General features: G+C 36.3%; 2 protein-coding genes across 2 annotated transcripts; both read left to right on the top strand.

The window, feature by feature from the left end:
• The first annotated feature begins 1689 nt into the window (after positions 1-1689).
• LOC115423775 (keratin, type I cytoskeletal 19-like) lies at positions 1690-15800 on the top strand. Its single transcript, XM_030140819.1, has 9 exons — positions 1690-2015; positions 6123-6251; positions 7899-7981; positions 8227-8383; positions 9267-9428; positions 11851-11976; positions 12119-12360; positions 13072-13121; positions 14761-15800. Exons 1-9 carry the CDS (start codon positions 1758-1760, stop codon positions 14865-14867), a joined length of 1314 nt encoding a protein of 437 aa, XP_029996679.1. The 5' UTR covers positions 1690-1757; the 3' UTR covers positions 14868-15800.
• Positions 15801-20286: 4486 nt separating this feature from the next.
• On the top strand, positions 20287-22768 carry krt15 (keratin 15). Its single transcript, XM_030140832.1, has 7 exons — positions 20287-20802; positions 20926-21008; positions 21134-21290; positions 21610-21771; positions 21871-21996; positions 22157-22374; positions 22569-22768. The coding sequence occupies exons 1-7, from the start codon at positions 20353-20355 to the stop codon at positions 22660-22662; spliced, it is 1290 nt and encodes a 429-aa protein (XP_029996692.1). The 5' UTR covers positions 20287-20352; the 3' UTR covers positions 22663-22768.
• Positions 22769-23096: the final 328 nt, after the last annotated feature.

The following is a 23096-nucleotide window of genomic DNA, read 5'->3' as shown; positions in this document are numbered from 1 at the left end:
GCTGAAGGTATATAGGTGTATATTATGCTTGATACTAAATGTTTTGCGTCTTTGTAGATCTGTCACTTGCAATGCACATGTATAAATGAGAAACTGTTATATAATATTGTTAAAATTTCCTTATTTTTCCTTAATAAAATTTAAGTTGCTTATGATTGTTCAGGTTATTCACAATTTTTTGAAGGATAGTTTGTAGATGCAAACATTTTCATACAATTTTCTTTTTTCTCTACAATTCTGTATTATTTAAAAAATTTTTAATATAGGTTGTTGTGTTATTTTTCTGGTCTGGCCCATTACAGAAGAGGATTAGGGCCACTGGAAAATAAATAAATAAATAAAGGTTTTATATATATATATATATATATATATATATATATATATATATATATACACACACACACATATATATACATATATATATATATATATATATATATATACACACACACACACACACACACATATATACATATATATACACACATATCTATCTATCTATCTATCTATCTATCTATCTATCTATCTATCTATCTATCTATCTATCTATCTATCTATCTATCTATCTATCTATCTATCTATCTATCTATCTATATATCTATCTATCTATATACACACACACACACACACACACACACACACACATATATATATATATATATATATATATATATATATATATATATACACACACACACACACACACACACACACACTACCAGTCAAAAGTTTGGATTCACCTGGTTTTCTTTATTTTATGACTATTTACATTGTAGATTGTCACTGAAGGCATCATAACTATGAATGAACACATATGGAATTATGTAGATAAAAAAGTGTCACATAACTCAAAGTATGTTTTATATTTTAGGTTCTTCAAAATAGCCACATTTTGCTTTTATTACCGCTTTGCACATTCTCTGCATTTCTCTCGATGAGCGTCATGAGGTCGTCACCTGAAGTGTTTTTCAAAAGTCTTGAAGCAGTACCCAGTGATGCTGAGCACTTGTTGGCCATCTGCAGTCCTTCTCATGCCATTTAAATGAGAAGGTGAGTCCAAACTTTTCACTGGTAGTGTATATATCTTTTATTATTATTATTATGTGAAAAAAGTCTGAATTCTAAGACTAAAGTCAGAATTCTGACTTTAATCTTGGAATTCTGACTTTTTTTTCTAATAATAATAATAATAATAATAATAATAATAATAATAATAATAATAATAATAATAATGGACCTTCATTTTTTTTTCTTCCAGTGGCCCTTATCCTCTTCCGTAGGAGATCATATTGAGAGTTGTGTCCCAGTATGATATGAATGACTTTGACATTCTACACATGTACAGCAGGTTTAAGGTGAGAAAATGCAGTGGATGTTGGTGAATAACCTTTAGTCTGGTCTTGGACATGTATGCAGGTTCACACACCTGTGGCTGACATTTGTGGGACACTTTAATTACCCATGTACCTTTCACCACCTACGTAGAGACGCTTGGTGTGTCCTGATGCGCATCAGTCTGATAATCACTGGTGCGTGAAGCTGTCCGACTAGACCTGCAACTTTCACGGAGCGTTACAAATGCCAATGAACACACCTATTTATTTAAAAAAAAAACTGTTATTTTCATTCCACACGGGGCAGAGAAATCCGATCTGAGGCGGTCTCCTTCCTATAAATGTCCAGGCAGAGGTGCTCCCTGCAGACACCCGCCTCCTGCAGCGCATCCATCCATCCATCCATCCATCCATCCATCCACCATGGCCTCCTCCTTCTCCTCCAGAACTGTCACCACCCGCAGCGTCTCCAGCTCCAGCCTGAGTGGATCGTTTCGGATGGGGGGAACCGACAAGACCCGCGTCTCCACGGCCAGCATGTACGCGGGGTACGGAGGGTACGGCGGCCGCATCTCCACGTCCACGGGCCTGAGCTCCGGGTTCGAGGGGGGAGCGGTGGTCACCAACGAGAAGTGGACCATGCAGAACCTGAATGAACGCCTGGCCTCATACATGGAGAAGGTAAGAAGAGACACACACTTTGGACCCCTCCAGTTCAATACCTCCCAAACCCTAAACATTTAACACCTGAATGGAACATGCATTTGTTTTTTTTGTTTTTTTGTTTTTTTATTTATTCTATAAGTTGTAAATGGGTGTTATCATATCATATTAGTGTATATAGGAAAAAGGATGTGTGATATTATTATTATTATTATTATTATTATTATTATTATTATTATTATTATTATTATTATTATTTATTGTTACTATTTTTGTTTTGTTTTGTTTTCTTTGCTTATCAACCATTTATGTACCAGTACTTTTATTGTGTTGGTAGATTTTTGTTTTGATTTCACTGTCTACATTTTCAAAAATTAAGATTTCATTCATTCATTCATTCATTTATTCATCAATATTCTACTTATAATGGATTTTATGGTTTTGTGTCAGACTGATGAGAAACAAGATTTTTTTCCCCCACTGATATAAAAATACTAATAAAATATCCTCCTGAGACAATGTATTTTTGTCCTCTGTAGGGGACAAGAGTTTTGCAGCCTCAGTTGAAAAACAAAAACGAAGCAAAACAAAACAAAACAAAAAAAAACCCCACGAATAATAATAATAATAATAATAATAATAATAATAATAATAATAATAATAATAATAATAATAATAATAAATTGCTGTTTCCAAAAACTTTTACTTTCCTGGGTCCCAGGAGATTAAGATTATTAGTGCCTTATGAAGCAAACATCATATGGTGATAAAAATGACAAAAATCATGACTAATATACTGTTTTCTCAGGCTTCTGTCAGTCATGGGCCCTTAGAATCCTCATCACTTTTCTCCCTCTTATGAGGCCCCTGATGACAGAAGCCACAAAACTGGAATATAAATGACACAAATGGATTCTTTACTTAAATGTGATTTATTTGTCATTAAAATTCTTTAAAACCTATATAATGCTTCTATTTGTTCTTCATTGTACCTCAGAAACATGTGGAAATGTAAAAATAAAAAACTTAGGAAATTATGCAAAACCAAACTCGAGTCATGTAGGTTTTCTGTTTTAGTATTGTTTTATTCTGTTTCACATTTGTTTATTATAGTTTTAGAATCATGATCACCATAAAAATGCATGTCTCTGTGTTTTTACTGACATTTATCATGATATTTTGCTCTGCATTTTTTAATTTTTCGGTGAAAATGAAGTGTTCTTCTTTATCTAATTTTACTGATTGTATAGACATTCAAAGAAGTTCAGAGTAAATTCAAAGGTTATTATACACAAACAGAAAACTGACTTTTTATTAGTGACTTTTTCAACAGAATATATCTGTAAGTAAACATAAAAACAAGCATCTACAACCACTGTTGTTTATCAAACTACCTGGGTTTTACTGGTGAGCCAGTAATGATGTTTATATGTTCACTCTGAATGTCCAAATGAAAAGCTGAGAAACTGCATTTTATCTCAAATATATAATGTATTCACAGGATTAGTGGATCATTAGTTATTCACATAACATTAAACTTTTTAGATCAGTAGATGGTTTTGGTCATCAGTGGCTCTTTAGGTGTTTGAGGGAGAAATCTAAGAGTCCAAACCAGATCAACATAGATTTAAGTAGAACTCAAATTAAATACTGACTTTTACCTTTACAAGTTATTTAATTCCCTTAACTGGTTCCTTAAACGGAACCGGTTCTGAGATCCTTAAATGGAACTGGTTCTGTAAATGGAACTGGATCCTTAAAGGAACTGGTTACGAGAACGAAACCAACTTCACGCTCCCACAAAAACACAACTAAAGGTGGCCTACAATTTCTTTACAGTACTGTAAAGCCTTTTATTCTGTTGCTTTGTTTTTATGTGCTGTGGCTATAACTTTATAAATAGTCAGACTATCTGTCAGTGAAGTATGTCCATCAGTGGTGGAATGTAGCTGAATATTTCTGGGTTTGTTTTCATTTTATGGTACTGAAAACATCTGCTGCACCACACCTACTTTTAACTCCACTACATTTACCTTCAGTTATTTTGAATATACATATATACTTACACAATAAATGATATAACATGCACATGCTATAAAATTCAACCCCAGTTTTAAATCCTCCCTCCCATCCAAATATGCTGATTTTAATATTTGTGACGTGTGAAAATTAAGGATCAAGTGTTCCATGAAGGGTTGAAAAAGTGATCCTCCATCTTAAACTAAACAAACCCTCTTGGATTAGCTAGAAAATACTGTACATCACACAACTCAAAACAGGTTTGTCTGAGCTCAGTATGTAAAGTACTTCAAATGAGCTCAACCTTAAAGATGTACAGCAGGAAAATACAACATTCACATGAATGTGGCACATAAAATATAAACCTTAAATGATTTAGAACTCCACAGGTGGATTAGAAGATTAACATTCTTGTAAAAATCTAATCTGCAGAAACAATCACAAGAAAATGTTACAAAACAGATCCACCAACACAGAATGACCAGCAAAAAATTATGAGTGACATATATGTAATGGAACTCTTGACCCATAAGATAAGGACCGAAGAAGAACAATGTCGAGAAAAGTGGGAGAAATGGTCTGTTTATACAACGACAGGATAAGGATGATCTTATTGATAACTAGAAAAGCACTCGAAGAGCACAGACTACCATCAAGGAAGATCAGTCCTCCCCCCTGATCACCACCAAAATTTAATCATTTGTTCCTTGTGCCAGTATCAACATGTCCTGAAAGGGTAACAACACTAGAGTTTGGTGTAGAGACATGGCAATCCACTATGTTCTGTTTTTTGTTTTTTTTTTTGTTTTTTTTGAGGTTTGTATTTCTTTATTTTTTTTGTCTTCCTTCTGTTTGTCCACATCTGCTACATGTTCTGTAAAAAGAAACAATGAAATGAAAGTGTTGAAAAAATCTCTAATGTGGGATTTAGGCTAATATAATGCCAAGGGTCCTTTTGAATCACTTTATGCCTTTATTTACAGTGTGTTACCCTTTTCAAATACTGAAGACTTTTCTATAGTTTTATTGCTGTTTTTACTCCGTGGACTGGGTACTCTTTCTACTGCTGATAGATAGTTAGGTTGAGCAGAAAACCGCTTAAAGGCCTTTATTAAAATAAGATTAAGCAGACAAACATGGCAGAAACAACAATTTAAATATGTCTAATGTGACAGGTATTTCCCTGTAAATCCCTTTTATGTAACATGAGTGACAAGACAGACGACTGAGCTACTGTCTTGGAATAATACTTACCTCATTACACTGTTGCTCCTGTTTCACACTTGGTCGGCTTTGACGCTTTGATGCTATGTGAAATGATGGCCTGACAAGTTTATCTAAACAGGGGTGTCAAACATACGGCCTGCAGGTCAAAATCAACCTGCCAAAGGATCCAATTAGGCCCAAGGGAGGAATTTATGAAATGCAAAAATTACACTGAAGGTATGAACATTGACAGTCAAGGATGTCAAACTCATTTTAGTTCAGAGGCCACATACAGACCAATATGATCTCATGTGGGCCAGACCAGTAAAATACTATCACAATAACCTTTAAATAATGACAACTTCAATTTTTTTGTTTTAGTGTAAAAAAAAAAAAAAAGGAAAATTGTATGAACGAATGATCCTTTTACAAAAAATTTTGATAACCTGAACAAATATGAACAATCTGAAATGTCTCAAAGAAAGTAAGTGCAATTTCAAGAATATTCAGCCTGTTATTATATGTTTTGTAGATTTGTAGATTCACTATGATCTGTATGTTGTAATGCACATGTGTAAATGAACTGAGGCATAATTTCAAAATAAAATTTCACTTATTTTTCTGAAGAAATTTCAGGTTGTTTATGATTGTTCAGGTTATTCACATTTTTTAAAGGATAATTTGTTAATGTTATCATTTTCATATGTAATTTTATAAGTTTGGAGATGACATTATTTATAGGTTATTATGTTATTATTTTACTGGTCCGACCCACACTGCATGTGACCCCTGAACTAAAATGAGTTTGACACCATTGATCTAAACATTATCCAACTAACTGTATATAAATCTAAATGGTGGTCGTAAACACATGAAGTCAGAATGTGTTTGTGTGCGTAGGTTCGTTCTCTGGAGTCGTCCAACAGGAAGCTGGAGCTGCAGATCAGAGAGTACTACGAAAAGAGGGCTCCTTCTGTGTCCAAGGACGTCACTGCCTTCTTTGTCACCATCTCTGGCCTCCGAGAACAGGTAGAACACATTTTACACTCAACCAAAACATCAGATCATTATTGAAATTTAAATCCTGTTTGATTCTAATTTGCCACATACATTCATAGTGTTGAAATCTGGTTTCACAAAGAATTTGACCCTGAAAAGTTCAGGGTCCAGTTGAATCAAATGCATCCACTATCCCCTATTACATTCAAATGTATTAATGAAGTTGTCACACTTACTATCATTTACAACTAAAAACATGTGTTGTGAGGTCATAGTAGGTGCATCTATATCAACATATTGAAAATCTGCACTTAAAAATGTTTATGGAACAGTAATGCTAAAACAAACTTCCTGAAATTAGCCAAAAGACTTCATCTGCTCACCTCAGATGGTTGTCATTATTTATAAAACAGTAAATGTGCGTAGAGGAAAAGAAAACATGTTTATCTATAAATTCTGATGTCACAAACATTTAAGTCACAAGATGGAGCATCTGTTCTGATCCTACATCTTGCCAGGTATTCGTTACACCGTGAAAACATGTTTGATACAACAGGTGATTGATGAGGAAACTGCATGATTCCTCTGTCTCATTTGTGGAAAAAAAACCAAAAAAACATTAAATGGATGAAAAACATGAGTAAAACTCTGCTTCTTCTACTTTGTTTATTAGTGCCATGTGTATGGTAGTATGCGGTGCCCCCTGCAGGCGACACAACACAGCCTAGATTACACTGGTCTACAAGTAAAATGCCTCCAGAATACAAGACATAAAACATAAAATGCCGGTTGGCTGTAGTTTCCAAAATACAATCCTGGGTCAAAATATGAAATTATGAGAATTAATGATAGAATGGGTTTTACTCCAAAGTAATGTTTGTCTCAGAGCTGCCGGAGCTACTTCAAAACACTGTCTATACATTACAATACATTCACTCTACAGGTTATTTCTAGTAGAAGATATCAACATATGATATAAATGTACATAATCCATTATATATGTAATAACACTTTATCATATACATTGAATTGAATACATTAACCATCATTTTTGTCATTTGTTTTCCTCTTCATCTTATTAAAGTATGTAAGATTTAGGACATTTAATCTCTCTTTTCTAAAAAACAAAAAAAGTCAACCAGTGATATTTGTTCAAACAAGTAATGGAAAGTCATATAATTTACATTATAGTTTTGTGACTTTTCAAAGGTTTGCTTTTTTCTCAACATTTTATCAAAGAACAGCTAATGAGTTTGACCTTTAACCCTTAGTGACCTCGTCTAATCAGGTCATCCTTGATTCCAGATGAATATTTTTGCCTGATATGAAGAAACACTGTGAAACTGTTCCTGTGATATTTTATTTTAAATATGATATGGGCCAACCAGTGGATAAATCTTCTTCTTTCTTAAAAATGTTAACCAGGGTATGTTTGGTTTGTTGTTTTCTAAAATGCAGAGTAAAATCTTGGGTGAATGTTTATGTGCAGATGCTCAGAGTTTCAGGCTTGCACATAACAACCGAAATTTTTGGTTAATTTAAAGTTTTTTAAAAGTTTTTTCTTCTTCTTAGATTTAACACTGATGAGCCACAATATTAAGAAAATCATGAACTTTTTATCATTTAATATGGGAGGTAAACCAGCAAACCAATCCCTCCCATGTTTCCTTCGTTTAGATCGCCAAGAGATACGTAGATAACCAACGTATCCTCCTCCAAATCGACAACGCTAAACTGGCAACAGACGACTTCAGACTGAAGTAGGTTTCCATTCTTTTTTCATGTTTAACTTTTCATAAACCGTCTGACTTTTCCTGTAATTTTAATGTGCAATTGTTTTGAAAAGTACAAAAGTAATGTAATGCAATCTTATAGTAGTAGGGAAGCTCTTATGATACCCAAAGACCAATCTTCACTTTTCACATTTGCTTGTATTCTGACTTTCTTTCATGGGGATGTAGAGAACGGTGCATCCTCATAACTCCCTCTGACTCCCCCCCTGTAGGTATGAGATGGAGTTAAACATGAAGATGTCGGGGGAGGCTGATGTGACCCGTCTAAGAGGGGTCAAGGAAAGTCTGATTTTAGCTAAAAATGACCTAGAGATGCAGATTGAAGGTTTGAAGGAAGAGCTGGCCTACATGAAGTCCAGCCATGAGGAGGTGAGAGCTTCTTTCACTCTGGTTAAAACATAAAATGTGTAATAATAAACATGGGGTCCACCAGGGTTTTGGACCCCTGTGAAAAAAATATACTTTGGGGCCCACCACGTCAATGCCACAAACAATGCAAACTCTAAAACACTGTCTAGGCATGGATAAATATTTTATAATTTGATTGACAAGAAAGGTTATCTTTTACATTAAAAAATTATTATTATTATTATTATTATTATTATTATTATTATTAATAATAATAATAATAATAATAATAATAATAATAATAATAATGATGATGATGATGATGATGATGATGATGATGATGATGATGATGATGATAGTAAAAATAAAATAAAATAAAATAAAATAAGAGTATAGTTTTATTTTTTGGAAGAAAGTATATTTACTAGTATCAGCTAGTAGCTCTGCTGCCTGGACCAAACTATATCATGAAATAAGAAGGGGGACCTGTGGGGGTGGGGCTTGGGGCAGAGGCTAACTGGATTTTATTTATTTATTTATTTATTTATTTATTTATTTATTTATTTATTTATTTATCTATTGAAAAAATAAAACAAAACTACTGCAAAAAGCGAATGGGCCTATATTTTTTGTGCCTTGTGAAGCAAATATTGTTTTATGGTGATAGGTTAATAATTTTCATATTATATTTTCTAGGGCCCCTGGCACTCATGGGCCCTTAGAATCATCATCACTTTTCTCTCCTTTATGATGCTCCTGATAGTAAATGTTTGGAATATACCATAAACATGCCAATGATGCAGTGATGTGTTTATCAATCTGTTTTGCTTCAAGTGCAATGGCGCCATCTGTTGGTGTTCCATCCTTTGGTTTGACACCTGTGGATGTTTTTTTCCTGTTGTAGGAGATGCGGCTGTTACGGGTCCAGCAGACTGGTAAAGTGAACGTAGAGGTGGACAACAAAGAGTCTGCTGATCTGACTAAGGTCCTGGAGGAAATGCGAGAGCAGTACGAGTCTGTGATGCAGAAGAACAAACTGGAGCTAGAGAAGTGGTACCAGTCTAAGGTAGGACCAGAGAAAACCACACCAAACTAAACCCATCCATCCATCCATCCATCCATCATGTATTGTTGCCACTTTAATCATTTCCACTTGTTCGCAGGATTTACATAAAAGGTGTAAAATCAAATTAATGGACTATTTTTTTTTTTTTTTTTATTAACAATCATTAAGCTTTATTTAGTGATCAAAATTCATTCTAATAAAAACAACAAGGTCAAGTGCAATTTTAGAAATGACTGAAATCAGTGTCAATAATATGAGTAAATATCCATTTCCAAATGTAGTAAAACTACCTTTTATGCTCTTTTGTTAAAATAATGTCACACTTATTTATCAACTCAGTATTAATTCATCTCATTGTCAGTGTCTCTTACATTTTGTGTGCTTTGTTGACTTTATGTACAGTACAGGCCAAAAGTTTGGACACACCTTCTCATTCTTCGCATTTTCTTTATTTTCATGACTATTTACATTGTAGATTCTCACTGAAGGCATCAAAACTATGAATGAACACATGTGGAATTATGTACTTAACAAAAAAGTGTGAAATAACTGAAAACATCTCTTATATTCTAGTTTCTTCAAAGTAGTCACCCTTAGCTCTGATGACTGCCTTGCACACCCTTGGGATTCTCTTGATGAGCATCAAGAGGTAGTCACCTGAAATGGTTTTCACTTCATAGCTGTGCCTTGTCAGGGTTACTTAGTGGAATTTCTTGCCTTATTGATGGGGTTGGGACCATCAGTTGTGTTGTGCAGAAGTCAGGTTGATGCACAGCTGACAGCCCTATTGGACAACTGTTAGAATGCATATTATGGCGAGAACCAATCAGCTAAGTAAAGACAAACGAGTGGCCATCATTACTTTAAGAAATGAAGGTCAGTCAGTCTAGAAAATTTCAAAAACTTTGAATGTGTCCCCAAGTGCAGTCGCAAAAACCATCAAGCGCTACAACGAAACTGGCTCACATGAGGACCGCCCCAGGAAAGGAAGACCAAGAGTTACCTCTGATGCTGAAGATAAGTTCATCTGAGTCACCAGCCTCAGAAATCGCAAATTAACAGCAGCTCAGATTAGAGACCAGATGAATACCACACAGAGCTCTAGCAGCAGACACATCTCTACAACAACTGTTTTAGAGGAGACTGCGTGAATCAGGCCTTCATGGTCAAATAGCTGCTAGGAAACCACTGCTCAGGAGAGGCAACAAACAGAAGAGATTTATTTGGGCCAAGAAACCCAAGGAATGGACATTAGACCAGTGGAAATCTGTGCTTTGGTCTGATGAGTCCAAATTTGAGATCTTTGGATCCAACCGCCGTGTCTTTGTGTGACGCAGAAAAGGTGAACGGATGGATGCTACATGCCTGGTTCCCACCGTGAAGCATGGAGGGGGAGGTGTGATGGTGTGGGGGTGCTTTGCTGGTGACGCTGTTGGGGATTTATTCAAGATTGAAGGCAACCTGAATCAGCATGGCTACCACAGCATCCTGAAGTGACATGCCATTCCATCCGGTTTGCGTTTAGTTGGACCATCATTTATGTTTCAACAGGACAATGACCCCAAACACACCTCCAGGCTGTGTGAGGGATATTTGACCAAGAAGGAGAGTGATGGAGTGCTGCGCCAGATGACCTGGCCTCCACAGTCACCGGACCTGAACCCAATCGAGATGGTTTGGGGTGAGCTGGACCGCAGAGTGAAGGCAAAAGGGCCAACAAGTGCTAAGCATCTCTGGGAACTTCTTCAAGACTGTTAGGAAACCATTTCAGGTGACTACCTCTTGATGCTCATCAAGAGAATGGCAAGAGTGTGCAAAGCAGTCATCAGAGCTAAGGGTGGCTACTTTGAAGAAACTAGAATATAAGAGATGTTTTCAGTTATTTCACACTTTTTTGTTAAGTACATAATTCCACATGTGTTCATTCATAGTTTTGATGCCTTCAGTGAGAATCTACAATGTAAATAGTCATGAAAATAAAGAAAATGCAAAGAATGAGAAGGTGTGTCCAAACTTTTGGCCTGTACTGTATGTTATGTTTTTTTTAATTGTTGTTCTCTTTAATTGTTTTAATTGTGCTTAATTTAGTAACATAATTTCTGTCTTCCATGTGCACTTTCACATATTCTGCACTTTTATCCTTTTTAATTATAGAGTCTGTGCTTCTGGTATTTTATTTTGGAGTATTTTTTATATATTTGAAAGACAATAATACAAGTGTCATGAGAGCCCAGATCCTAAATTGCGAAATATTCCAGTTGTTTCTTAACTCAGTAAGTTGTACAGGATGCAAAGGGTGGGGAACTTGGGGATCAGATTTTTGGGATTTTGCTTGAAAAGTGCTGTATAAATAACATTATTATTATTATTATTATTATTATTATTATTATTATTATTATTATTATTATTATTATTATTATAGGTGGAAAGTGTCCGCACGCAGATCATTACATCAAAGGAGGAAGTGAAGACGGTGAACACACAGATGTCAGAGCTGAAGAGGACCTACCAGAGTTTGGAAATAACTCGTAGCAGTGCAGCTGCTCAGGTACGACATTGAAGAAACTCATGCAGCTAAAAAGCTGCATCATCTGGTGACAGCGTTAGACAATCATATAATATGTGCACAGATGTGATGGGGCAGCTCTTTACTCTGAACACACCATCTACGACACCATTTTGTCCTGCAGCTAGAATACCTGCAGCGGAATTTGGAGGAAGTAAAGAGTCGATACAGCCTTCAGCTCAGCCAACTGCAAATGACCATCAACACGTTGGAGGTGGAGCTGCAGCAGCTGAGAGTTTCCATCGAGCAGCAGCAGACCGAATACAACGCACTGCTCGACATCAAGATGAGGCTGGAGTTGGAGATTGCAGAGTACAGGAGGCTGCTGGAGGGACAAATAGAGGAGAAGAGAGTTGAGGAGAAAAAGTAAGTGTTGTTTAGATGGGAAGAAGTCATCGGATGACAGCACAGCCAAAACCAATGGTCCTCAAACTTTTTACAGTGGAATACCCCCTGAGATATATATATTTTTAGCCACGTACCCCCAACTCTCACTTCAGCATTTTTGATTGGTAAGAATGAAACAAAAATTTATTCCTGTGCCATATGTGACTGTTTTTATTTTCAAAATTTTGCTAACAAACCACATATATTTAACTGTAATACATTAAAAATAACAAATCTTTCTAAGTAAATTTTGTGTACAAAATATAAACTGAAAAGTTCCCTCTTTCATTGATAAGAAAAATAAATGAATTGGTCCTTAATGAATCAATGAGCCTTTTATCAACAAAAAATAATTACTTACTCAAATAAACTCATCTTGAATAATATACAACAGAAATATTCTTAAAATGTCGCCAAAGCTTGGGGGAGGGGGGGGCTCCAAGTTTTTAAAAATACTGAAATGAATTAAGGTCACTAGTGTCAATTTTATTATATGAATGTATTTATTATGTTTTATATTTCAGCTTTAATTTGCATTATTTATTTTGTATTCAGTACATGATGATTTATTTAATGTATTTTCCCCAAAAACATTTCAAGTACCCCCTGAGCTTCTTCCAAGTACCCCTGGGGGAACATATACTCCCATTTAAGAAAGACTGTTCTAAACAATGTTCCCTCTGTTCAAAGGGCTATCATCATCAGTAAGGTGGTGGAGAAAAAAGTGGAGGTGGAAGAAGGTAAGAACCTGCAAATGTTCAATGTATAACATGTAGCGACATCTGTTGGTGAGGTGGCAGATTGCACCACCCTCATCCTGACCCTGCCTTATGGTGGCTACGAACAACACAAAAGAACATTTTTAACCAGACAATATTACATCCACACTCAGAGGACAGTAATGCACCTCTGCACAAATAAACATCCAAGTAAAAGCCAGACATGTGCATTGCCTGGATAAGAACGTTTTGGCCATTACCCTGTTGGCTTTTGGCAGCTAGAAGTGACAACACTGAGCAGAGGGGTCAAACCCTTTAGTCCAGGAGCCTCATACAGGACAATTTGATCTCAAGTGGGTCAGACCAGTAAAATAATAGCATAATAATAATAACTCAATATTAAATTAAGAAGATATTTACATGTATGAACTATCCTTTCCCACAAAAAAATGTGAATAATGTGAAAAAAAAAAAAAAGTTTTATAAGAAAAATAAGTGTGATAATAACAATATTATGACTCAACTTATCTTTTATACATGTGCATTACAGATCAGATCTACAAAGGCACAAAACATTTAGTAACAGGCAGATTATTGTTAATTTACAGATGAGCCACAACTGGTGTGGGAGCCAGGACTATTTCTAAGCAGCACCTAGTGGCCATCAGTGGTACTACACTTCAAATAGTTTTGCATTAGCTTGACTTTGGAGCTGTTGTCTCTGATACTTGGTTCTTAAATACTACAGAAATATGGCTGTTCAACAAGTGAACTCCATGATAGGACAGATTCTGGTTCCTCAGTAGATATAAACAAACATTCAATGGGATAAAAACACGGCAATTCATATTTCCAGGTAATTCTGTTCTAAAGAAAACATTGGGATATTTGAATCAATTTCTGTAATTATATCCTCTAAAATTCCTACACACTGGACCTGTAACCCTTTATAGGTCACTCATAGAAATACTCTGAAATTCTATATTTCAACCTTAATGTGTTATTGGAGGTCACAACAAGACTTCATTTCATTTGTGAAATGTTTCAACATTTTTTATTGTTATGTAGTCAATCAAGGTCGATGAAGTTACCATATTTGGTTCCTTACCTGAAAGTAGCAAAAAAAAAAAAAAAAAATAATAATAATAAATCAAAATAATGAATAAATAAATAAATACAAGAAAAACACATGTAAGGTGCAAAGAACATCACTTTTAGAGCATTAGACCAACATAAGTGTTGATCCAGACACCTGTCAACATCCACATTATCCCTTTTTTCTTTGTTTTTTTTTTTCTTTCTTTTTAATACCCCCCCCCCCCCCCCTTTTTTTTTTGTCTTTTTTCTCTCACATTAGCCCTTTGAACATCATTTCTGACATTAGTACCATTACTTCATGGTACCTAACAAAGCAGGTCCACTCACTGTTCATGCAGAGGTGGACCTTACAGACCCTGTAGACCACATTAGACTTGAGATTGTTGACTCACTGTCCTCACTGGAACTGTTACTGTCACTGTCTTGTAATGTATGTGGACATTACCAAAAAAATAATCACTTGCCTAATAAAGGGTTAAAGTGTCTTTTGTGCTTTTTTCAGAATGCTTTCTTTGCAAACCTGATGCATGTTGTTTTTTTGTTTTTTTTTTTAAACTTCCAGAGTATAACCCCCATCGTCAGAGGCGTGTGAAGACCATCGTGGAGAATATTGTTGATGGTGTTGTCGTCTCCCAGAGCGTTGATACTGAAGTGCAAGACATACAGTAACTCACCTGTAGTTTGTGGTGTTTGACTGACAGGTGATTTGGCCCCTAAACAGCTAATAACTGCCACTTATTTGATTCTAATGTGTAAAAGTGTCAGCAAACTCACTGCTGTAATCTAGTCTGAGCTCTGTTCAGCTCTGTTGTCTTGCATTGCATTTGTGTTTTTGCAGCATAAGATTGTGTTTCATAGGCAGATGATTCGTTTATAAAACTAGGCTCCCATTAAGACAGTTTTACAACAAAAAAAAAGAAAGTGATAAAAACTAAAATGTTGGATGTTTTTCTTTCATAAGCCTAACCTTGGTGACTCCATTTTCTTTAATTAAGAATATCCTGAAACAAATATTTGTAATAGTGCCACAGTTTTGTTTTGTTTTGTTTTTTGTAATATTACAGGACAGATCACATCTTGAAATATTTTGTGACTAGAACAGGTCTAAATAACACAAAAGTGCAATTCAGCTCTTGTAAAATCTATGTGATGAGATAATTTACACTTTTTGTAACAGTTTCTGATTTTTGTAATGTGCAAAATTCATTTAATTCAAGATTCAAAGCTTTTACTGTCATATGCACAGAAGGAATCCTGTTCCCTGCACAATGAAATTCTTGTTTTGCTGTCCACAGAATACCAAATACACAACAAGTATAAATAGATAAAAAGATACAAATTTATCATCTGACTTCATTTTTGACATCCTGAAGTAAAAAGCTGAAGTGTTCAGATTCTGATGACTTTAATCTCCTGCACATCAACAGATTATTTTCATTATTTGCTTTTTGAGGTGGGGTTACGTTGGAATATTTCTGCTCATTGAAGTTTTGTATTATGTTTTTAGCAGATGATGTTTTAAAGACCAAACAAAAATCTTGACTGTGCTGCCAGTAAAATAGTTTTAGAGGGCGAAAAGAAAATAAAGGCTGGTGTTTCTTATATTGTCTACTTGTGAATAAATTCTGTGGGATTAAATAAAGTAACAGTTGGTTTAAATTGACCATGGTGTATTTTAGCTTAGTTCAGTGTATGACCACCAGGTGTCGCTCTTGCCTTTCTCTCCAAAAGTTTTCTCTTGGCACAACTTCTGGTGGATTCTTTGATCTAATTCTGCTGTTGTGGAAACAGATTGGCATAGCACAAGATTTATTAGAAAACAATGTCATTTAGTTTAGAAACAGAACAATAAACAATTGGGGTAGTATGAAGGCACAATACTGACACTGTCGTACATGGCACAAGAAAATCCTGACTGAGAATGAAGAAGTTTTACATGAACATGTGCTGGAAACTCATCCTAAAAGTAGATTCACATGTCATGAATGTTTTTTCTTTAAATACTTCTTTTAGAGTATGTGGATCAGTGTGAGTTCAAACCTCAGAGACAATGAGCTTCTTCATAAGGGTGGAGTCGGATCAAGTGGAGACCTGACAACTAATTTGTCATATACTCTTGGTCCAAATGACTCAACACTGAAGACTCTTCCCCTCTTTCCCAGCTTGTGTGCTGCAATAAATGAAGTTATTGTTGCTATTTATCATCACAGACAGGAAAATGGCTCTGATTATGTCTCATCCTGTTTTAGTTAACTGGCTAAGCAACACCAAGTTAAAGCAAAAAGACCAGATTAATTCACATTTAATTCATTTTTAATTACTGTGCATGATAAGACATGAATAACAAAGGGGCCTGCACCGCTGACGGCCCTTTGAATCATGCACCGAACCTTAGCCTCTTAAAAAAGGAACATGCAGCAGTCAGTGCAGTGTTCTGTTAAAGTCTTTTAGTGAGGTTATCATACATTTCTGTTTCTTCATCAAGATACAAGCTTCTACAAGTCTTCACAGACCAGTAGTAAAGCATTAGTGTGACAGTACAGACAATACAAAATTTGTGATATATAAATGTATGTTATTGTTTGGATTAATTTTTGTCATGGGAATAACGGTCACACAAAATTCTGGATTAGTTTTTAATACAGCGCACATAACTCCTCCATCTGAATAAGGAAACCAGAAAAGCAATATGTATACTGAATGCATCCCTGCAAAACCAACAAAGCTAAAGGTGGCCCAAGACTTTTACACAACATAAACATCAGAAATAAACAGTTTAATATGCTGTTTAAATGCATGCACATTTTCCTCTTCAACAGCCACATTATCAGTTGGACACAAGATAATTTAGGTTTCTTTTTAAACTGAAATCCAAATGTAGTGTCAAACTAATTGTGCTTTTTAGCAGAACAGTAGCGCTCTTCTGTAGAAGTTTGGTTCAAATCAGTATAAATCAAAGTACATCATGTTACTTCATGAGTCTGCACATCACATGAGGAAATGTAAATTCACCCTCAGCTGACAACAATAATCATTATTATCTCACTTAAGTATCAACAAAATACAAGCAATTACACTAACAGTTTGCATGAGGGCCTGTCATTATGTTCAAATAAATTGATTTTTAACTGGTGTTTTCTCTGTAAAATGTGAAACTTTTGCAGTGTAGTATGGTATAATTTTAGTTCTATGTGTTAATCGGAGTGAAAGTTTGCCATTTTATCTGCGGTAATTTTCCATTCCTCTCAGCGAAAGTGTTGCATGAATTTTGAAGGGTGTAGTCAGCATCAGAAACCTGTCTGGGCCTGATTTAAAACATACAAAGACACTAAGGCATTTTAAACAAACACCTGATGCTGCAGTGAGTCACTGAAGCTCTCACCCCTCTGTTCTATTTTGCAAGACAAAGTGAGATATTATTTTATACTGGTTTTGTTCCATGCATGGGAGATGTACACCCAGGTATGACAGCCCAGGGCTATTTTTCATGTCGCACAGTGAATAGATTTTGAACATACTGTTCCTGGTTTTGTGTCCTCAAAGCACTTCATACTTATATCCGAACTGGACTTTGCTGCCAAAGAAGTTATTCCAATTTTAATGAAAAGTAGATGGCGTATGTGACACAGTAAAAGTGTCATAAAGATTTAGAGAAGAGGTTTGTGGCAAAAGATCTTCAAATTCAATTGAAGCCCTTGCACTGTGTACGTTGATGCAATCCATTATGAATCATGGATTAATAATAGATTATAGTTTACAGAAGTGTTAGCATTAAGCATGGAGCATGCAGCTGTGTGTCACCCAGTTAACACAACTGTATGCATATTCTACAGTGATAGTGTGAAATACTATGAAAATTATAGTGAGTAGTCACATTTAAATGTAGTAAAAAATACCAAAAAAATTACACAAAACTACTACTTCAGTCGTATTTGTTGCACCCTTGTGCATGCAAAGTGTTCTGATACCTCTTTTGTGATACTTGGACTGATGCTTTCACAGCCAGTATCCACTTACTATTTCACTGCTGTCTCCAAAAAAAATTCCAAATTCCTATTTTATTTGAGCTGAAAAGCTGAATCCTACAATGTTTTATTGAGTCTGAAAAACAAATCTCTGTTGCATTAACAGTATCAGTGAGTTTGTGCTGTACCATCTTCATTTCTAAAACACGCTCTGCATGGACCTTGTGGTGTTGTGCCTGCACAGACACAGCATAATGCAACACTTGATTGATCCAGTTTCAAATATCAATTTCCATGATGAGTTTCAATTTTGTATCATATTTGATACATTGGGTTTCAATGCTCAAATGTTATTGTTTTTGAAGAAACAAAAACATAATATAACATAAACATGTCTTACTAATTGGTAATTCCTTCTCAAAATTGGTAAAGTTCTTTCTCCTTCCTCATTAATGACAATATTGTAGTGTCATTGGAGAGGCCTCTGGTGAATGAATTCCTCCCCCCTGGTGGATTATCTGTTTATTGCATGTATTAAATTGTATACATCAGGTTTTTCAAGAAGAAAAAAATCACACTGATCATGCAGACGGCTTCAAAACTCATGCATCACATATGCTATGTTTGGCATTATAGGGTTAAATTACTAAAACTCTGTACAGCATGTGAATAAACTCTGCAGAGATGAGCCATACATTATTGTGTGTATGCCTATGAGGTTTGTGTGTTGGTGTGAAAATGCAATCTCCAGAGACAAAAATATCTTCCCTCATATGCTATTACTGAGGATTCTTCAGTATCTTGAACTTGATTTATGGCTGCTTAGTATAGGCATGAGATGAGTTTGCAAACCTCTAAATGGAAAACAGCTGAGTAAAGAAAAGTCTGTTTTCCATCACTCTCTACTGTACTCTCTACTCTCTCCTGTGCTCAGGAGCCAAAAAGGATTTTAGGGTTAGTGATAAATGAAAACAGAAGAAAAAAAATACACCTTTCTTAGTGTTGACATCAAGCAAGTTGTTCAAATAATACCAGTATTATACATATAATGCATTTACTGATTAAAAAGAATTAAGATCTGTACAGAGGCAAATCGTTGTTTCCATAATCTAAATTTCAGGACATTGTCCAAAATCCCTGAGGACATTGTAAAAGTAATACTGGGGTGAAATGGAAAGAGCAACTAAGTAGGAGCTTGTTCTAGCATGAACTTGATACAGATGCCAAGGTATAATGCCAAGATGAAATAGACAACATGCCGACACATCTGTGGAGAGATTTCTATTATTTCTGTGCCCAGTATCAGTCAGGCTTGGTTGAAAGTGGTTTGAAGAAAGTCTCTAAAAACATCTATGAATTTGTTTCATGGCTGGCTAATGTTACAGCGTAATTTAAAAAAGAAAGAAAGAAAGAAAGAAAGAAAGAAAGAAAGAAAGAAAAATAGTTCAATAATTCAATTAGTAACCAATAATCAAGATATGTGAATCATCAGTTACTACAGCTTGTTTGTAGCAGGTAGAAGTTATACTATGTAATTTGTTTTGTCCCCATCAAAAAAACTTTATAAATAAATAAATCTGATCTGGAAAACAACAGACAAAGATGAATGTAGAAAAAACAGTTTTGACTGAAACTTAAAGGAATAAATACTGTGCCACTCCATGTTTCTGTGTTTACAAAGCTTGTTGCCTTGGTAGTACAACAGGTTTGGCTGCATGATAGCACCCTGGCTTGAAAACCTTGACATAAATGTGTGAAACTAATTCAGGCCTAACAATATCATTCAGACATTATTTGAAAATAAAGGATTAAAGTTCACACAGAAGGATGCACAGATGCAGCAGATTTAAAAGTTAAGTTAAACAATATTCCTATTTTAGTCCATGGCAGAAGGAAGCTGTAAGTTTGGATTTCAGTAAAATGTGTTGCAAACAAGTGATATGACTGTCCTCCAGATGTCCCTTTCTTGTGGTTGCGTAACATGAAACTGTGTGCTGTGTGCCGGTAGGTAGGTGGGTGGGTCAGAGCATCAGTTTTAGGTGATGCTCCTCCTTTCAGTCCTCCACACCTACACCCACAGAGGTGGCAGCAGCAGAGTCTGCAGGATAAAAAGGAGGCAGCAATGTGCATCTGAGTCTTCATATCATCTTCTCTCCAAGACACGCAGATCTCCTGAGCAGCCTTTCACAATGGCCTCCAGTTATTCATTCCGCGCTTCAAGTGGTGCAGGCGGTGCAGGGGGTAGTAGACTCAGTGGATCCATGGGTACACTAACTAGACGATATGCTTCAAGTGTTCATGGAGGTTCAGGTGGCAGAGACATAAAAATCTCTATGGCCTCTGGTGGTTTTGGCGGTGGTTCAGGATCTGGTTTTGCTTATGGCATGGGAGCAGGAGGAGGGGCAAGTGGTGGCTTTGGCTATGGTGATGGCATGGACCTCCACGTGGGCGCCAACGAGAAGGCCACTATGCAAAACCTGAACACCCGCCTTTCTACATATCTGGAAAAGGTGCGCAAACTGGAGGAGGCCAATGCTGAGCTGGAGCTCAAGATCCGCAAGTTCTTGGAGAGTAAGACCTCCCCATCTGCCCGTGACTACTCAGCCTATGAGGCCACCATCGCTGATCTGCAGGGAAAGGTACAGTATGGAACTTCATGCCAGAATCTTGAATTAAAAACAACATAAGCAGATGCATCCTGCTTATTGTGCATGACTTTGTCAAAGACTTCAGCTAACATGTATGATTTCTTTATATTACAGATCCAGGATGCCACTCGTGTCAACGGAGGCATCTATCTGGCCATTGACAATGCAAAACTGGCAGCAGACGACTTCAGAATGAAGTAAGCGTCAGGACACACAAAACTGATCTAAAATGTGTACATGACCTGGGTGATCACGATTCAATTAAGCGTCTCCCTTCAAAGCATCTCTTGAATTCCAAATTAATGTTTATTTCATGTCACAGGTTTGAGAATGAGCTGGCCATGCGTCAGTCAGTGGAGGCAGACATCGCCGGCCTCAAGAGGATGTTGGACGAGCTGACACTGGCCAGATCTGACCTGGAAATGCAGATTGAAGGCCTCAAGGAGGAGCTGATTTTCCTCAAGAAGAACCATGAAGAGGTTTGTCATCTGAGTGATTTGTTTTGTAATTATTTGGTATATCTACACTCATCAAAACCTGGCTTTGATGGATGTAGATTATATTTTTTCTGGATTCATGCATAATGCCAAATGAAAAATATTACATAAAAATATCTGAAAATGTTTTGCATTATGTAACAAAAAAATACATTTTCCATCCCACATTTCCACAAAGACACATGCATGAATGTTTGATAATCCAGTTACTAGACCTTCTTCTCACACATGAATTATCTTGGTTTGTTAAAATTGTCTTTCAAAGCAACACCCATTTTTACCAAACTGTTTGATTCAACAGGAAATGGCAGCCCTCAGGGGTCAGATGTCTGGACAGATCAACGTGGAGCTGGAATCAGCGCCACAACAAGACTTGAGCGCCATTATGTCTGAAATCCGTGAGCAGTATGAGGCTGTGGCCAGGAAGAATCAGAATGACCTGGATGCCTGGTTCAAGACTCAGGTAAGACCGGAGCAGCGTCCTGTTTGTTTGAGCTGCTGTTGTGTTATGGCTTAACTGCACACATAACACCATCCTGATGTTCTCTCATGCTTACTGCAGACAGAGACACTAAGTAAGGAGGTAGCAGCCAGCACAGAGACTCTTCAGACATCCAAGACGGAAATCAAAGACCTCCGTTCCACGCTTCAGGGCCTTGAAATTGAGCTACAATCACAGCTAAGCATGGTAAGTAATAGTTCTAAGAGGAGAGTAGGACATGATGCCTTTATCTGTACTTTTATGCTTGGAGGACATGTACACAAAATGATGATGCACTTCCTGTATTTATAGGTTCATATTCATTTATTCCCTTCTCTTTTGTCTCTTTCCCTTTTCTTTAATGTAGAAAGCGGCTCTAGAGGGGACTCTAGCTGAAACACAGAGTAGATATGCCGTGCAACTCATGAACCTCCAGGCAAGGGTGACGGGCTTGGAGGACCAACTGCAACAGATGCGCAGTGACATGGAACGGCAGAAGCAAGAGTACCAGATGCTGCTGGACATTAAGACCAGACTTGAGGCGGAGATTTCACAGTACAGGGTGTTGCTGGATGGAAATGCAAGGTAAGATTTGAAAGACTGATTAATGGAAAAGTGTCCTTGAAGATTCCTATAATGACTCACTTTGATGATGCACCAGAAACTGATAAGCCTCTCACAAACGGCTTGAACACTAGGACTTATTTACATTTCCTCATACATAAGATAGAATGGAGTAATTTTTAGTGAAACCAGCTAATTTCTCTTCCTCTCCGCAGCATTGCCGATGTGTCTTCAAAGCCCAGGGTGGTCATCAAGACAGAGGAAATTTCCAATGGCAACGTGGTGTCAACAACATCCACTATTGCCTAATCTGTCTCATGCGGCAACACAAGCAGCAACCTCTGGAAACCAAATACCAACCATCTGACTTCAGAACCACAAAAACATAAAAATAAAGTTTTCAGTTTGCTCATGACCACTGTGTCTTACATGTGTTATTATATGTGATTGTGTCTGCTCTGTCATGAATACTCTAACGGTAACAAATGCGATATTTTGAGGCTGCAGCTATGAGACACTTTTCTTCATTTAATAAAAACACAAAATCCACTCAAGTTTAGCCAACTGTTTAAGGCTGCAGCAGTACAGCAGGGTCAGCCATTTAGGATTAATAGAGTATGTCTGGTGTAAAAAAAAAACTTAGCATTATCTTTGAAGAAAAAAAATAATGTCCTCATATGTGGACTCCATAACACCAGGATGTGACAAAGGACAACACTGTTCATTTCAATTCCTGAACAAGG

The sequence above is a fragment of the Sphaeramia orbicularis genome, chromosome 1 (genome assembly GCF_902148855.1).
Source record: "Sphaeramia orbicularis chromosome 1, fSphaOr1.1, whole genome shotgun sequence".
Lineage (NCBI taxonomy): Eukaryota > Metazoa > Chordata > Actinopteri > Kurtiformes > Apogonidae > Sphaeramia > Sphaeramia orbicularis.
Note: the sequence above shows the minus strand (reverse complement) of the source record. Positions and strands in the feature narration are given on the sequence as shown.

What these genes read in the sequence shown, in the direction of transcription:
- LOC115423775 (XM_030140819.1), top strand. Translation starts at nt 1,758, where the DNA reads ATGGCCTCCTCCTTCTCCTCCAGAACTGTCACCACCCGCAGCGTCTCC. An exon ending in ACAGACGACTTCAGACTGAA is followed by an intron (nt 7,982 to 8,226) that starts GTAGGTTTCCAT and finishes CCCCCCCTGTAG; the next exon opens with GTATGAGATGGAGTTAAACA. An exon ending in AAGAGAGTTGAGGAGAAAAA is followed by an intron (nt 12,361 to 13,071) that starts GTAAGTGTTGTT and finishes CTCTGTTCAAAG; the next exon opens with GGCTATCATCATCAGTAAGG.
- krt15 (XM_030140832.1), top strand. Translation starts at nt 20,353, where the DNA reads ATGGCCTCCAGTTATTCATTCCGCGCTTCAAGTGGTGCAGGCGGTGCA. An exon ending in GCAGACGACTTCAGAATGAA is followed by an intron (nt 21,009 to 21,133) that starts GTAAGCGTCAGG and finishes TTCATGTCACAG; the next exon opens with GTTTGAGAATGAGCTGGCCA. An exon ending in TACAATCACAGCTAAGCATG is followed by an intron (nt 21,997 to 22,156) that starts GTAAGTAATAGT and finishes TCTTTAATGTAG; the next exon opens with AAAGCGGCTCTAGAGGGGAC.